General features: G+C 44.4%; 1 protein-coding gene across 4 annotated transcripts in view; it reads right to left on the bottom strand.

The window, feature by feature from the left end:
• Positions 1-4,988: 4,988 nt before the first annotated feature.
• Positions 4,989-18,778, bottom strand: part of LOC139765783 (insulin-like growth factor-binding protein 7) — a 31,073-nt gene continuing 17,283 nt past the window's right edge. For all 4 annotated transcript variants that reach the window (XM_071693576.1, XM_071693574.1, XM_071693573.1 and 1 more), the window contains one exon: positions 4,989-5,626. In XM_071693576.1, the coding sequence (XP_071549677.1) occupies positions 5,445-5,626 (182 nt within the window). In that variant the 3' untranslated portion in view covers positions 4,989-5,444. The remainder of the gene's footprint in view (positions 5,627-18,778) is intronic.

The following is an 18,778-nucleotide window of genomic DNA, read 5'->3' as shown; positions in this document are numbered from 1 at the left end:
TTGTCTTACGCACTTTATTTACCTCCTTCCAGAACATCTTTTTATTCTCCCTAAAATTTAATGATACTCTCTCACCCCAACTCTCATTTGCCCTTTTTTTCACCTCTTGCACCTTTCTCTTGACCTCCTGTCTCTTTCTTTTATACATCTCCCACTCAATTGCATTTTTTCCCTGCAAAAATCGTCCAAATGCCTCTCTCTTCTCTTTCACTAATACTCTTACTTCTTCATCCCACCACTCACTACCCTTTCTAATCAACCCACCTCCCACTCTTCTCATGCCACAAGCATCTTTTGCGCAATCCATCACTGATTCCCTAAATACATCCCATTCCTCCCCCACTCCCCTTACTTCCATTGTTCTCACCTTTTTCCATTCTGTACTCAGTCTCTCCTGGTACTTCCTCACACAGGTCTCCTTCCCAAGCTCACTTACTCTCACCACCCTCTTCACCCCAACATTCACTCTTCTTTTCTGAAAACCCATACAAATCTTCACCTTAGCCTCCACAAGATGATGATCAGACATCCCTCCAGTTGCACCTCTCAGCACATTAACATCCAAAAGTCTCTCTTTCGCACGCCTGTCAATTAACACGTAATCCAATAACGCTCTCTGGCCATCTCTCCTACTTACATAAGTATACTTATGTATATCTCGCTTTTTAAACCAGGTATTCCCAATCATCAGTCCTTTTTCAGCACATAAATCTACAAGCTCTTCACCATTTCCATTTACAACACTGAACACCCCATGTATACCAATTATTCCCTCAACTGCCACATTACTCACCTTTGCATTCAAATCACCCATCACTATAACCCGGTCTCGTGCATCAAAACCACTAACACACTCATTCAGCTGCTCCCAAAACACTTGCCTCTCATGATCTTTCTTCTCATACCCGGGTGCATATGCACCAATAATCACCCACCTCTCTCCATCAACTTTCAGTTTTACCCATATTAATCGAGAATTTACTTTCTTACATTCTATCACATACTCCCACAACTCCTGTTTCAGGAGTATTGCTATTCCTTCCCTTGCTCTTGTCCTCTCACTAACCCCTGACTTTACTCCCCAGACATTCCCAAACCACTCTTCCCCTTTACCCTTGAGCTTCGTTTCACTCAGAGCCAAAACATCCAGGTTCCTTTCCTCAAACATACTACCTATCTCTCCTTTTTTCACATCTTGGTTACATCCACACACATTTAGGCACCCCACTCTGAGCCTTCGAGGAGGATGAGCACTCCCCGCGTGACTCCTTCTTCTGTTTCCCATTTTAGAAAGTTAATACAAGGAGGGGAGGATTTCTGGCCCCCCGCTCCCGTCCCCTCTAGTCGCTTTCTACGACACGCGAGGAATACGTGGGAAGTATTCTTTCACCCCTATCCCCAGGGATAATATACATATATACATACATATACACATACACACACATACACATACATACGCACATATACACACACACACACATACATATATATACATATGAAAAATGTAAGAAACAATTTAGAAAACTGAGACTTCTAGCTTGAAATGAATGAAAAAATGAATGTCACATAATGGTTCAACCTCTGGCTATGGAAAAAGGAAATGTATAATTTATTTACACAAACGTCAATAGCAGTTCTCATCAATTTAACCACTGTATCAATAAGCTTCAATGTCTAAGCTACATTTTTCTCCAATTTCACTATTTTCTTGTCACAACACCAGGTATGAAAACTATCACTCCAGTAACACAACTATAAACATTTACTTCCCCTTTAAAAAAAGTTCTGGGGAAGTCTGTCTCGATACACTGCGGGAAACTCTACCACCTGGCGAGGTTTGTGTTGCAATGGTTCCCGATTCACAAACGTAGTAGCATCACTGGTGGGCCAAGGTAGTTCCGTTTGCGAAGGGGCGCTCAAAGCTGATCTGTCCGTGGTTGTTTTGTTTGAAAGTATTGAAGACGTAGTGAGCGTACTGGGTGGCATCTCCCTACTCTCCTATATAACAAGAAGCATCCCTCTGGGCCGCCACTGATGTCCTCCACTTCGTCCAGCCTCCAGCGGTCAAGTCTGGCCCGGGCCACCCCGGCCATACCTTAAACTTGGCTTACGATGACCCTCGCGTCTACAGCTGACTCGAGCTTCGTCTTGATCTTCTATTATCAACTAAGTTCTGTCGAGTCGGCAGTGGTCACGTGTGTTTCTTGCTGCTGCTGCTGCTGCTCCATATCATGCACTAAGGCCATTCCACATTCGTACAGAAGACACCTCCTGCAGAAACCTGGCAATGGCTGCATTCCTCCTCCTAGCAGAGTGTATAGCTCTGTGAGCTTCAAGGGATCTCAGCAATTCAGTCTCCTTGTCTAGGACAGCAACCAGTGCTCTCCTACGCTGCTTTCCTTTTAGTGTTGCATTTCTCTGAGAAACTTGCTTTCTACGCCAGTTCTCTAGACGTGAGTACAGTTCTGTCATGGGTACTGGTTGATGCCATGCTTGAGAGCAGCCATTCTTCCTATTAATTACATACAACAGCAGGGACTTCTATTTTCTTGAATGATGTCTTCTCACTACATCATACAATAGGATTAGCAGCCATTCCTGTCAGTTATATACAACTGACTTGTGACCTTGAATGTTGACATCACATCATACAACACGCCAGACACGAGACATCCTCAGCACGTATCCGGAACACTCGGAGAGGATATCTTCTAATGATCTCGATGATATATATATATATATATATATATATATATATATATATATATATATATATATATATATCCCCTGGGGATAGGGGAGAAAGAATACTTCCCACGTATTCCCTGCGTGTCGTGTTTTTTTTTTTTTTTTTTTCAAAAGAAGGAATAGAGAAGGGGGCCAGATGAGGATATTCCCTCAAAGGCCCAGTCCTCTGTTCTTAACGCTACCTCGCTAACGCGGGAAATGGCGAATAGTATGAAAGAAAAAGATATATATATATATATATATATATATATATATATATATATATATATATATATATATATATATATATATATATATACGTTTCAACGTATAAATACATGCACATACACAGACATATACATGTATACACATGTAAATATTCATACTTGCTGCCTTCATCCATTCTCGTCGCCACCCCGCCACACATGAAATAGCAACGCCCCCACCCCGCGAGGTAGCGCTAGGAAAAGAAAGAAAAAAAGGCAACATTCTTTCACACTCAGTCTCTAGCTGTCATGTAATAATGCACCAAAACCACAGCTCCCTTTCCACATCCAGGCCCCACAAAACTTTCCATGGTTTACCCCAGACGCTTCATATACCCTGGTTCAATCCATTGACAGCACATCGACCCCGGTATACCACATCGTTCCAATTCACTCTATTCCTTGCACGCCTTTCACCCTCCTGTATGTTCAGGCCCCGATCGCTCAAAATCTTTTTCACTTCATCCTACCACCTCCAGTTCAGTCTCCCGCTTCTCCTCGTTCCCTCCACCTCTGACACATATATCTTCTTAGTCAATCTTTCCTCACTCATTCTCTCCATATGACAACCATTTCAACACCCTCTTCTACTCTCTCAACTACACTCTTTTTATTACCACATCTCTCTTATCCTTTCATTATTTACTCGATCTAACCACCTCACACCACATATTGTCCTCAAACATTTCGTCTCCAACACATCCACCCTCCTCCGCACAACCCTATCTATAGCCCATGCCTCGCAACCATACAACATTGTTGGAACCACTATTCCTTCAAACATACCCATTTTTGCTCTCCGAGATAACGTTCTCGCCTTCCATACATTCTTCAAAGCTCCCAGAACCTTCGCCCCCTCCCCCACCCTGTGACTCACTTCCGCTTCCATGGTTCCATCCGCCGCTACATCCACTCCCAGATATCTAAAACACTTCACTTCCTCCATTTTTCTCCATTCAAACTTACCTCCCAGTTAACTTGTCCCTCAACCCTACTGTACCTAATAACCTTGTTCTTATTCACATTTACTCTCACCTTTCTTCTTTCACACACTTTACCAAACTCGGTCACCAACTTCTGCAGTTTCTCACCCGATCGTCCACCCTCTTCCTTACTCGCTGCCCAAGAAACCCTTTCATCTGCATCAAGCTCCTGCAGCTCTCAGGATCCCGGCCACGTCCACTGGTCGAGACCTTAGGTCAAAAAGTGTAGTGATGTTGTGTGTGTGTGTGTGTGTGTGTGCGCGCGCGCGTCGGGCACTCTCAGAAGCAAATATAACAAAGCTGAAAACCACATACTACAGAGCGCTCAGAACATTCGTCAGTTGTGTAGGACCCACAGACCCTCAGCACCAACCCACTGTAACACACATCCTCCCAGTACTAGACCAACTCATCATGCTGGACACTCAGTTCTTCACAACAGCACCAGACCCTCCCAGCCAAACCACTCCATAACTAAACATGAGCCTCCACATGAAAATAAAAAGCTTACTCCTGTTCTATACTTCAACAGCTTGTGTCCATAGCTCCTCCATACTCTCAGCAACAACATGGACAGAACGAACCGATATGTCACGTCAAGAACTAAATAAAACCACTGCCTTCTCAGCTTTGGCTTAAGAACCAAGCCACAGGAAAATACATCCATCTAAAACCATACTCTCCAGACAAACACGAATCACACTTTATCCGCCTACGTTCTCAACATCATCAATTCCTACAACACTACAAACACCGGTTCAGCATATTACCAAGACCTTTCATGCTCGAGATGTAACTACAACAGTGAAGACACCAAACACTTAATGCTTTATTGGCCATACTCCTCCCACACACACACAGCCGTACACTCTATGACCCGTGGTCTCGACCCCTAGACGTGGCTGGTTTCCTGAGCGCTGCAGGAGCGCCATAGAACATAAGAAGGAATATCCCGGGTAGGAAGTAATTATCAATTACATTTCTTAATGAATTTACAATAAATACAACAAAAGGTTCGTACTGTATGTATTTGGATAAAAGGCCGTACATCAGAGTACCATATACAATAAATACAGGAGTTGACGCAGCTAGCAGAACAGATGTGACCAACTTGGTTCCTCTTGCAGTAATTTCTGTGAATATAATACTTGTGTCTGATCTTGAAGAATGATTTCTATATCTTCAGGCTCTCAGTAGCACAGGCTTACGCCGCAATATGAAGTCATGCCACAGCAGTAATTCCATATTTTGCTCTCAAGAAACATATGTACCACTAAGTATTAACGATATATCGAATGACTGATGGTTCAGAACTAACATCCGTACTTTGCGTTGTGAGCCCATACTACTGGAATTACGTCTAGTCTAATCAATCCATGATGACACTGGGGCCAAATATTCCGACTACGCTTATTTTCCATGTTGGGGGAGGGGCGCTCCCCTGGGCGGCGGAGGCAGCGACCTGCGCTTAGTATTCGACGCCCCTCAGTACGCCCTTGAGCATAAGCCGCTTGCCCACGATGCTGTCGACTTCCTTGGGAGGCTCCTCTGCCTCCTTCTGCTGCCGCTGAACCTCAATCACCTCCTTGGCCAGGTTTCTCTTGAAAGCCGACTCCACCATGTTGTCACTTTGTACACATCGTCCAATAGCTGCAGGAAGAAAGCAAGATTATTGTAGGTGTGGGAGCGTGACTGCAGCTCTGGTTACCCTACAGAGTTCGAGTGTTTCTTATCCCAAAGGATGGAAGATGTCTGACATCACTCCAAAGCTCGGCATTTCTACTAACAATTTTTACTTCAACCAAACTCTTTCAAACAGCGATTCTCAATCCCTCCTCCTAAACACCGCTCACTGTCTCCATAAATTAAGATCTACTGTTTGAGTCACTGCTGGTTCTCCTCTCAAACTGTTAAGGATTGTGAGACGTGACCTAAGATAATTCAAATGTTTGATCTTTAAGATTTTATACAACTCTAGATCCAACCCCCACAACACACAACACAACCCCACATCATCAGGGATGGTGCACACAACACAACCCCACATCATCATCAGGGATGGTGCACACAACACAACCCCACATCATCACCACGGATGGTGGACACAACACAACCATACATCACCACCAGGACCGGTGCACACCACACAACCACACATCATCACAAGGGATGGTGCACAGCACAACCCCACATGATCACCAGGGACAGTGCACACAACAAAACCATACATCACCAGGGACGGTGCGCACAACACAACCATACATCACCAGCGACGGTGCACACAACACAACCCTACATCATCACCAGGGATGGTGCACACAACACAACCATACATCATCATCGGGGATTCTGCACACAACACAACCCCAAATCATCACCCGGGACGGTGCACACAACACAACCCCACGTCATCGCCAGGGATGGTGCATACAACGCAACCCTACATCATCACCAGTGATGGTGCACACAACACAACCCCACATCATCACCAGGGACGGTGCAAACAACACAGCCATACATCATCACCAGGGACGGTGCACACAACACAACCCCACATCATCACCAGGGATGGTGCACACAACACAACCATACATCATCATCAGGGATGGTGCACACAACACAACCCCACATCATCACCAGGGCCGGTGTACACAACACAATCCCACATCATCAGGGATGGTGCACACAACACAACCCCACATCATCACCAGGGATGATGCACACTACACAACCATACATCATCCCTAGGGATGGTGCACACAACACAACCATACATCATCACCAGCGACGGTGCACACAATACAATCCAATAAATCTCCAGGGAAGGTGCACACAACACAACCATACATCACCAGCAACGGTGCACACAACACAACCCTTACATCATCACCTAGGATGGTGCACACTATACAACCACACATCATCACCAGCGACGGTGCACACAACAGAACCGCACATCATCACCAGCGACGGTGCACAAAACACAACCATACATCACCAGGGACGGTGCACACAACACAACCCCACATCATCACCAGCGACGGTGTACACACCACAACCCCACATCATCATCAGGGATAGTGCACATGACACAACCCTACATCATCATCAGGGACGGTGCACACAACACAACCCCACATCATCACCAGCGACGGTGCACACAACACAACCGCACATCATCACCAGCGACGGTGCACAAAACACAACCATACAACACCAGGGACGGTGCACACAACACAACCCCACATCATCACCAGCGACGGTGTACACAACACAACCCCATATCATCATCAGGGATGGTGCACACAACACAACCCTACATCATCATCAGGGACGGTGCACACAACACAACCCCACATCATCACCAGGGACGGTGCACACAACACAACCCCACATCATCACCAGGGATCGGTGCACACAACACAACCCCACATCATCACCAGGGACGGTGCACACAACACAACCCCACATCATCACCAGGGACGGTGCACACAACACAACCATACATCATCACCAGGACGGTGCACACAACACAACCCCAACATCATCACCAGGACGGTGCACACAACACAACCCCACATCATCACCAGGGACGGTGCACACAACACAACCATACATCATCACCAGGGACGGTGCACACAACACAACCCACATCATCACCAGGGACGGTGCACACAACACAACCATACATCACCAGGGACGGTGCACACAACACAACCCATATCATCACCAGGGACGGTGCACACAACACAACCCCACATCATCACCAGGGATCGGTGCACACAACACAACCCCACATCATCACCAGGGACGGTGCACACAACACAACCATACATCATCACCAGGGACGGTGCACACAACACAACCATACATCATCACCAGGGACGGTGCACACAACACAACCCCACATCATCACCAGGGACGGTGCACACAACACAACCATACATCACCAGGGACGGTGCACACAACACAACCCATATCATCACCAGGGATGGTGCACACAACACAACCCCATATCATCACCAGGGATGGTGCACACAACACAACCCCACGTCATCACCAGGGATGGTGCACACAACACAACCCCACATCATCACCAGGGATGGTGCACACAACACAACCCCACATCATCACCAGGGATGGTGCACACAACACAACCCACATCATCACCAGGGACGGTGCACACAACACAACCCCACATCATCACCACGGACTGGTGACACAACACAACCACACATCATCACCAGGGATGGTGCACACAACACAACCCCACATCATCACCAGGGATGGTGCACACAACACAACCCCACATCATCACCAGGGACGGTGCACACAACACAACCCCACATCATCACCAGGGATGGTGCACACAACACAACCCTACATCATCACCAGGGACGGTGCATACAACACAACCCCACATCATCACCAGGGATTCTGCACACAACACAACCCCACATCATCACCAGGGACGGTGCACACAACACAACACCACATCATCACCAGGGATGGTGCACACAACACAACCCCACATCATCACGTGATGGTGCACACAACACAACCACACATCATCACCAGGAACTGTGCACACAACACAACCCCACATCATCACCAGGGACAGTGTACATAACAACCCCACATCACCAGGGATGGTGCACACAACACAACCCCACATCATCACCAGGGATGGTGCACACTACACAACCATACATCATCACCAGGGACGGTGTACATAACACAACTCCACATCATCATCAGGGGTGGTGCACACAACACAACCCCACATCATCACCAGGGATGGTGCATACAACACAACCATACATCATCACCAGGGACGGTGCACACAACACAACCCCATATCATCACCAGGGATGGTGCACACAACACAACCATACATCATCACCAGGGACGGTGCACACAACTGAACCCCACATCATCACCAGGGATGGTGCTCACAACACAACCCCACATCATCACCAGGGACGGTGCACACAGCACAACACCAAATCATCACCAGAGATAGTGCACACAACACAACCCCACATCATCACCAGCGACGGTGCACAAAACTGAACCCCACATCATCACCAGGGATGGTGCACACAACACAACCCCACATCATCACCAGGGACGGTGCAAACAACACAACCATACATCATTACCAGGGATTGTGTGCACACAACACAAACCCACATCATGACCAGGGATGGTGTACACAACACAACCCCACATCATCACCAGGGATGGTGTACACAACACAACCCCACATCACCAGGGACGGTGCAAACAACACAACCATACATCATTACCAGGGATTGTGTGCACACAACACAACCCCACATCATCACCAGGGATGATGTACACAACACAACCCTACATCATCACTGGGGATGGTGCACACAACACTTAATATGAAATGGTATAACATGATTATAATATAATGTTATGTAATAGTTCTCTTGAAGTCAGTTACGAAGGCTGGGGCACACCCTGGGTTAGCCTGGCAACAAAATGGGTTGCTTACTTATTTTGAGTTGATAAATCAGTTACATAACGAATGTTGTTATGATAACGTATGAACACAAGTGAGAACTTACAAAGAGTTGTAAAGTCATTTCCTGAGACAGCTCACAAGGACAAGGTGAAATGTCTCCATGTAATGTTACATCCAGTTACGAAATCCAACCTAGTCAACAAAGACAACTGACAAAGCCTACAGGAATCTTAATGATGCAACGTCATTCCAGCAAACCATATGACGTGACTCAGCCGAAAGACCAGCCACTGGTTCTTACTGTGTCAACATCCGGGATGACTAGCACCATCAGGGCGCTACCGACGGCTGTATATGGTAACTGGTGAGGGCAAGGCTGACAAACAACACTATAGCTTCACGAAATGTTTCTCAAGTGCAAAGTGTCCTATAGTGAGAGAGGTGAGCTTCTCATATGAGGTCAAACGCATCCTAGGGATTAAAAGGTAAAATGCCACACACACACACACACACACACACACGAAGAGTCCTAGTCTTATCTAGGCCTATTTTCTATAGGCTTCGGCAGATTAGTTTGCGCTACATCCAGTAGCAGGAAAATGATGGAGCTTTTTTGGACTGAGAAGTTCTCTGACGAGGCTTAACTCAGAGTGACTCACTGATACAGCGTCGCCAGAGGCGAATTTTCACTCGTGATGTAACTTGATGGTGGCCGACTCTGGCAACACACACTAACACAACCCTCACGCCATCAAGGGACGACCCATTGTGTCTACGTTTCAGTTGGAATCATGTAACCAGGTTTTAGACGGGCTAAAAAAAAAAAAAAAGAATAAAACAGAATTCGGGAGAGTATTCATCAAGCGTGATAGACCAAGGGAAAAAACAACAAAGACTACATAGAGTCATTAGGCAAAATACGGAAGACGCCAAGAGAGACAAGAGCACAGACCACCACGCCAGTGGTGCGGAGAGATCAGGAACTACGAAATGATAACAGAAGATTGAAAACATTTTGTACGAATGCTGACAGATCAGTAGTACACAACATGGTAAAGAGCTGGAATTTAAGGATTGTATGAGGGAAAACGCACCTGACACTGTTCTTGTGAAAACCAAAATTATAGAGATAAGATCCCATCTTCTCCGTCCGGAGGGGTATGTGGTCATAAGATGGGAAAGAGAAGATAAAGAGGGAGGAGGTTTGGCTCTCTTGATAGACGAAAACTTGAAATTTCAGGAAACAAACAGATGACCATTTCAACAATACACAGAGGGAAAGGTAACTGTGGGAAAGTACACAGTAGTGCTGCTGATCTATACAATCCTCCTAAGAATTTGAAGGAATCATAATACATATACAATGACAACAACAAGGGAACATTCAGCATGGTTCATGAAGCAGTAAATAATGCACTTCTCAGAGAAGGTAAAGGAGTGATAACGGGAGATTTTAATTATGAGATGCACGAACGGGCTTTGGATTCTTATGGTGTTAGCGAATCATGGAGACACAAGTTCCTAAAACGTGAACGAGAAACTTTCCCACACCAGCAAGTAAGTGAACACCATAGGATAAGATGGACTGATTCATCCTCATTGCTAGATCTTATCTTCACACAGGCTACCACGGCTATGGAAAATATCGCAAATGATACACCAACTGGGAAAAATGACTGTAATGCTTAAGTTTGAATATGTGGGAACCAAGGCAGTTAGTTATAAGAGCAGAGATGTGACAGGACTTGAGGAGGAGGTATAATCGTGGAAACTACACAAGACGACAATTTCTACAATGGCATAGTTTGGGAGAGGGAGTTCAGGAACTAGGGTGTTGTGGTGAAAGGTTCTGTGGAATTTACAATGGAGGGGGAACAACATGTTTACCTTTAGCCTCAACTACAGAGGTAAGGTTAAGAAAGGGAAGAACGTTTCCATCATAGATATCAAAGGGCAAGGGAAATTCGAGTTTCGCAGTGGCAGAGATATAGACGACACTCCAGCCAGCCAGTTTATGTAAGGTATACGAGAGCAAGGAACGAGTACACTAAGATAAGAAACGAGGAACGGAACGAATAATCTAGGATAGGAAACGAGGAACGAGAGTTTGGAGAAGGCAGGTGAAATTCCAAAACTTATCTATAAATTTTGTCTGAAGCAGACTGGCAGTTAAAGAGCAGCTAATCAAATTAAGGATTTCATAGGGACAACTAGTTGAGGATGATGTAAGGATATGCGAGGAAGTGATTAACAAGTTCGAAAGTGTTGTCACAGTAGTAGACACATAACCCCACAGTAGTGAGATGGGATGGGGAGGAGGTTTTAGAAAACATTAAGATATCTTAATAAGACATCAACTGAATGTCAGAAGGTCTAGAGCCATACAAGGCTCATGATTCTGAGGTACGTGCAGATCCGGTAGATGTCAAAATGCCAAGGGAGTGGAAAAGAGCAATCGTCATACCGTTCTACAACTGTAAGGTACTGGAGAAAAAATCAGAGCAAATGGATGACTTTCCACAGAGGAGACATTACCTAAATGAGAGGCAAGATGGGTTTAGGGAAAGATGGACATGTTTGAAAAGCTTTCTAAATTTCTTCAAGAGAATGAGCTCTGTCTTTCACAAAATGCAAGGCTGGGCAGATTGTTTTTATCTTGACTGCCAGAAAGCGTTTGACATAGTAACACATATTACATATTAGAAATGATTGATTACCACACACACACACACACACACACAAACACACCATGAGTCAGCACAGGCCAGCCTGGGGTGGAACCTACAAGTGTTGGAGCTCTGGGCATGGCAGTCACCCTACACCCAACCCCTCAGGCTGGTCGATAAATATGTGTACCTGACTTATATACATATGACTGAACCAAGGCATGTGAAACGTCTGAGGTAAACCATGGAAAGGTCTGTGGGACCCGGATGTGGATAGGGAGTTCTAGTTTCGGAGCATTACACGTGACAGATAGAGATTGAGTGTGAACGAATGTGGCCTTTGTTGTCTGTTTTCCTGGCGCTACCTCGTGAAGCAGTGGGTAGGGATGCTGTTGCCTGTGGGGCGGGGTAGTGCCAGGAATGGATGAGGGCAAGCATGAATATGTACATGCGTTTTATATATATATATATATATATATATATATATATATATATATATATATATATATATATATATATATATATATATATATATATATATATATATATATATATATGGGAGGGTATTGGTTGAGAGGGTGAAGGCATGTACAGAGCATCAGATTGGGGAAGAGCAGTGTGGTTTCAGAAGTGGTAGAGGATGTGTGGATCAGGTGTTTGCTTTGAAGAATGTATGTGAGAAATACTTAGAAAAGCAAATGGATTTGTATGTAGCATTTATGGATCTGGAGGAGGCATATGATAGAGTTGATAGAGATGCTCTGTGGAAGGTATTAAGAATATATGGTGTGGGAGGAAAGTTGTTAGAAGCAGTGAAAAGTTTTTATCGAGGATGTAAGGCATGTGTACGTGTAGGAAGAGAGGAAAGTGATTGGTTCTCAGTGAATGTAGGTTTGCGGCAGGGGTGTGTGATGTCTCCATGGTTGTTTAATTTGTTTATGGATGGGGTTGTTAGGGAGGTAAATGCAAGAGTTTTGGAAAGAGGGGCAAGTATGAAGTCTGTTGGGGATGAGAGAGCTTGGGAAGTGAGTCAGTTGTTGTTCGCTGATGATACAGCGCTGGTGGCTGATTCATGTGAGAAACTGCAGAAGCTGGTGACTGAGTTTGGTAAAGTGTGTGGAAGAAGAAAGTTAAGAGTAAATGTGAATAAGAGCAAGGTTATTAGGTACAGTAGGGTTGAGGGTCAAGTCAATTGGGAGGTGAGTTTGAATGGAGAAAAACTGGAGGAAGTGAAGTGTTTTAGATATCTGGGAGTGGATCTGGCAGCGGATGGAACCATTGAAGCGGAAGTGGATCATAGGGTGGGGGAGGGGGCGAAAATTCTGGGGGCCTTGAAGAATGTGTGGAAGTCGAGAACATTATCTCGGAAAGCAAAAATGGGTATGTTTGAAGGAATAGTGGTTCCAACAATGTTGTATGGTTGCGAGGCGTGGGCTATGGATAGAGTTGTGCGCAGGAGGATGGATGTGCTGGAAATGAGATGTTTGAGGACAATGTGTGGTGTGAGGTGGTTTGATCGAGTGAGTAACGTAAGGGTAAGAGAGATGTGTGGAAATAAAAAGAGCGTGGTTGAGAGAGCAGAAGAGGGTGTTTTGAAGTGGTTTGGGCACATGGAGAGGATGAGTGAGGAAAGATTGACCAAGAGGATATATGTGTCGGAGGTGGAGGGAACGAGGAGAAGAGGGAGACCAAATTGGAGGTGGAAAGATGGAGTGAAAAAGATTTTGTGTGATCGGGGCCTGAACATGCAGGAGGGTGAAAGGAGGGCAAGGAATAGAGTGAATTGGAGCGATGTGGTATACCGGGGTTGACGTGCTGTCAGTGGATTGAATCAAGGCATGTGAAGCGTCTGGGGTAAACCATAGAAAGCTGTGTAGGTATGTATATTTGCGTGTGTGGACGTATGTATATACATGTGTATGGGGGGGGGGGGCCATTTCTTTCGTCTGTTTCCTTGCGCTACCTCGCAAACGCGGGAGACAGCGACAAAGTATAATAAAAAAAAAATAAATATATATATATATATATATATATATATATATATATATATATATATATATATATATATATATATATATATATATATATGTCTTTCTTTTAAACTATTCGCCATTTCCCGCGTTAGCGAGGTAGCGTTAAGAACAGAGGACTGGGCCTTTTTTGGAATATCCTCACCTGGCCCCCTCTGTTCCTTCTTTTGGAAAATTAAAAAAAAAAAAAGAAACGAGAGGGGAGGATTTCCAGCCCCCCGCTCCCTCCCCTTTTAGTCGCCTTCAACGACACGCAGGGAATACGTGGGAAGTATTCTTAATCCCCTATCCCCAGGGATAATATATATATATATATATATATATATATATATATATATATATATATATATATATATATATATATATATATATATATATATATATATATATATATATATATATATATATATATATATATCTATCCCTGGGGATAGGGGAGAAAGAATACTTCCCACGTATTCCCTGCGTGTCGTAGAAGGCGACTAAAAGGGGAGGGAGCGGGGGGCTGGAAATCCTCCCCTCTCGTTTTTTTTTTTTTTTTTTTTTTTTTAATTTTCCAAAAGAAGGAACAGAGGGGGGCCAGGTGAGGATATTCCCTCAAAGGCCCAGTTCTCTGTTCTTAACGCTACCTCGCTAACGCGGGAAATGGCGAATAGTTTGAAAGAAAAAAGAAAGATATATATATATATATATATATATTGTTACGAACATTGAGTGTGCCCACTGTTCGTCTACATATATATGTGTGTGTGTGACTTTTGGTTGTGGTGTAAGTGATATTCTATGGCAGGACGACCGAGGGGAGAGCCGGACCATTAGGCCTGCTGCGTTCCCACACCTCTGGAGATTCCAGAGGTTGTTACGAACATGTGTGAGTGTGTGTGTGAGTGTGTGTGTGCCCACATGTTCGGGTATATATGTATATGTGTGTGTTTGTGCTCATGGTGTAAGTGATATTTTCGGGCAGGACGACCGAGGGGAGAACAGGACCATTAGGCCTGCTGCGTTCCCACGCCTCTGGAGATTCCAGATGGCCGCGCGGTCAGTTAACCACAACACTTGGACCTTTCATCCGAGGCACCAGGTCAAGTTGGGAGGTCAGCCTACGGCCTCCTGTACAGCGTCGTCGCTGTCAGGGCAAGAGGAGACTGAGCTTTAAGCAAGATGTGGGACGGACTTAGGATCCTTCAGCCAACCAGCAGTTTCATGGATAACACCTTCTCCAATCTCCACCGGACCTGTGGCCCTCCAGCCAAGTAGAATTGGCACTTAGAAGCCATCCTCCTCCAATCACAACTGGACCTTAGGCCCATAGCCAATCAAGGGTAGCATTATAGGGTAACAAGGCGGACGCAAGTTGTTCCTACTTGTAATAAAAACCTCTGACACCCGCTGAGCCTTGATTCCTCTCTAGCCCAGCGAAGTAACTTGTTTTCCCTCTGTCCCAAATCCCGTAACCCGACTGAAGTGCGCGATATAGATTCTACGGTGTTGAACTGCCTCTGTCATTCAGATTCGAGTGTCATAGAGTATTGTAACTTGTCACAGAAGTGTCTAACAATAAGTGTATTTTGAATAATGTTATCAAAGATAAATTGTCCTAAAGGAAAGAGATCTGGTTTGAAATCTTACCTGAAATGTTAAACTCATGTTCAGTGTTAACATAAATTATTTGTGCCTGCTTCATGTGTTTGTCATTTTGTACTCTTTAGTTTTCATTACAAGCAGTCTTAATGCTGGTGTTTGATTTAATCCCATGACTTTAAGATAGTGTTATCCTGTGTTGTGTAACGTAACAAATATAACGTCCTTGCAAAGACAAGGATAAGTTTAGAATTTGTGATATAAAAAATTGGCGACCTCGCCAAGATAGAATTCGTAACAATATATATATATATATATATATATATATATATATATATATATATATATATGAAGGTGCGCTTTCATATGCACTTTATTCGTGTGTGTGTGTGTATATATATATATATATATATATATATATATATATATATATATATATATATATATATATATATAATGTGCTGAGAGATGCAACTGGAGGGATATCTGTTCATTATTTTGTGGAGGCGAAGGTGAAGATTTGAAGAGGTTTTCAGAAAAGAAGAGAGAAACTTGGGGTGAAGAGAGTGGTGCGAGTAAGTGAGCTTGGGAAGGAGACTTGTGTGAGGAAGCACCAGGAGAGACTGAGTACAGAATGGAAAAAGGTGAGAACAAAGGACGTAAGGGGAGTGGGGGAGGTAAGGGATGTATTTAGGGAAGCAGTGATGGCTTGCGCAAAAGATGCTTGTGGCATGAGAAGCGTGGGAGGTGGCTAGATTAGAAAGGATAGTGAGTGGTGGGATGAAGAAGTAAGATTATTAGTGAATGAGAAGAGAGAGGCATTTGGACGATTTTTGCAGGGAAGTAATGCAAATGACTGGGAGATGTATAAAAGAAAGAGGCAAGAGGTCAAGAGAAAGGTGCAAGATGTGAAAAAGAGGGCAAATGAGAGTTGGGGTGAGAGAGTATCATTAAATTTTAGGGAGAATAAAAAGATGTTTTGGAAGGAGGTAGATAAAGTGCGTAAGACAAGGGAACAAATGGGAACTTCAGTGAAGGGGGATAATGGGGAGTTGATAACAAGTATTGGTGATGTGAGGAGATGGAGTGAGTATTTTGAAGGTTTGTTGAATATGTTTGATGATAGAGTGGCAGATATAGGGTGTTTTGGTCGAGGTGATGTGCAAAGTGAGAGGGCTAGGGAGAATGATTTGGTAAACAGAGAAGAGGTAATAAAATCTTTGCGGAAGATGAAAGCGGGTTTGGATGGTATTGCAGTGGAATTTATCAAAAAACGGGGTGACTGTATTGTTGGCTGGTTGGTAAGGTTATTTAATGTATGTATGTCTCATGGTGAGGTGCCTGAGGATTGGAGGAATGCTTGCATAGTGCCATTGTACAAAGGCAAAGGGGATAAAAGTGAGTCCTCAAATTACAGAGGTATAAGTTTGAGTAATCCTGGGAAATTATATGGGAGGGTATTGACTGAGAGGGTGAAGGCGTGTACAGAGCATCAGATTGGGGAAGAGCAGTGTGGTTTCAGAAGTAGTAGAGAATGTATGGATCAGGTGTTTGCTTCGAAGAATGTATGTGAGAAATACTTAGAAAAGCAAATGGATTTGTATGTAGCATTTATGGATCTGGAGAAGGCATTTGTGGAAGGTAATACGAATATATGGGGTGGGGGGCAAGTTGTTAGAAGCAGTGAAAAGTTTTTATTGAGGATGTAAGGCATATGTACGTGTAATAAGAGAGGAAAGTGATTGGTTCTCAGTGAATGTTGGTTTGCGGCAGGGGTGGGTGATGTCTCCATGGTTGTTTAATTTGTTTATGGATGGGGTTGTTAAAGAGGTGAATGCAAAAGTTTAGGAAAGAGGGGCAAGTATGCAGTCTGTTGTGCATGAGAGAGCTTGGGAAGTGAGTCAGTTGATGTTCGCTGATGATACAGCGCTGGTGGCTGATTCGTGTGAGAAACTGCAGAGGCTGGTGACTGAGTTTGGTAAAGTGTGTGAAAGAAGAAAGCTGAGAGTAAATGTACATAAGAGCAAGGTTATTAGGTACAGTAGGGTTGAGGGACAAGTCAATTGGGAGGTAAGTTTAAATGGAGGAAAACTGGAGGAAGTGAAGTGTTTTAGATATCTGGGAGTGGATTTGGCAGCGGATGGAACCATGGAAGCGGAAGTGAATCATAGGGTGGGGGAGGGGGCGAAAGTTCTGGGAGCGTTGAAGAATGTGTGGAAGTCGAGAACATTATCTCGGAAAGCAAAGATGGGTATGTTTGAAGGAATAGTTGTTCCAACAATGTTATATGGTTGCGAGGCGTGGGCTATAGATAGAGTGGTGCGGAGAAGGGTGGATGTGCTGGAAATGAGATGTTTGAGGACAATATGTGGTGTGAGGTGGTTTGATCGAGTAAGTAATGATACGGTACGAGAGATGTATGGTAATAAAAAGAGTGTGGTTGAGAGAGCAGAAGAGGGTGTTTTGAAATGATTTGGTCACATGGAGAGAATGAGTGAGGAAAGATTGACCAAGAGGATATATGTGTCAGGGGTGGAGGGAACGAGAAGATGGAAACCAAATTGAGGGTGGAAAGATGGAGTGAAAAAGATTTTGAGTGATCGGGGCCCGAACATGCAGGAGGGTGAAAGGCGTGCAAGGAATAGAGTGAAATGGAACGATGTGTTATACCGGGGTCGACGTGCTGTCAATGGATTGAATCAGGGCGTATGAAGCATCTGGGGTAAACCATGGAAAGTTCTGTGGGGCCTGGATGTGGAAAGGGAACTGTGGTCTCGGTGCATTATACATGACATCTAGAGAACGAGTGTGAACGAATGTGGCCTTTGCTGTCTTTTCCTAGCGCTACCTCGCGCACATGCGAGGGGAGGTGGTTATTCTTTCATGTGTGGCGAGGTGGCGATGAGAATGAATAAAGGCAGACAGCATGATTATGTACATGTGTATATATGTATATGTCTGTGTGTGTATATATATATATATGCATACGTTGAGATGTATAGGTTTGTATATTTGAGTGTGTGGACGT

Source organism: Panulirus ornatus, chromosome 56 (genome assembly GCF_036320965.1).
Source record: "Panulirus ornatus isolate Po-2019 chromosome 56, ASM3632096v1, whole genome shotgun sequence".
Lineage (NCBI taxonomy): Eukaryota > Metazoa > Arthropoda > Malacostraca > Decapoda > Palinuridae > Panulirus > Panulirus ornatus.
Note: the sequence above shows the minus strand (reverse complement) of the source record. Positions and strands in the feature narration are given on the sequence as shown.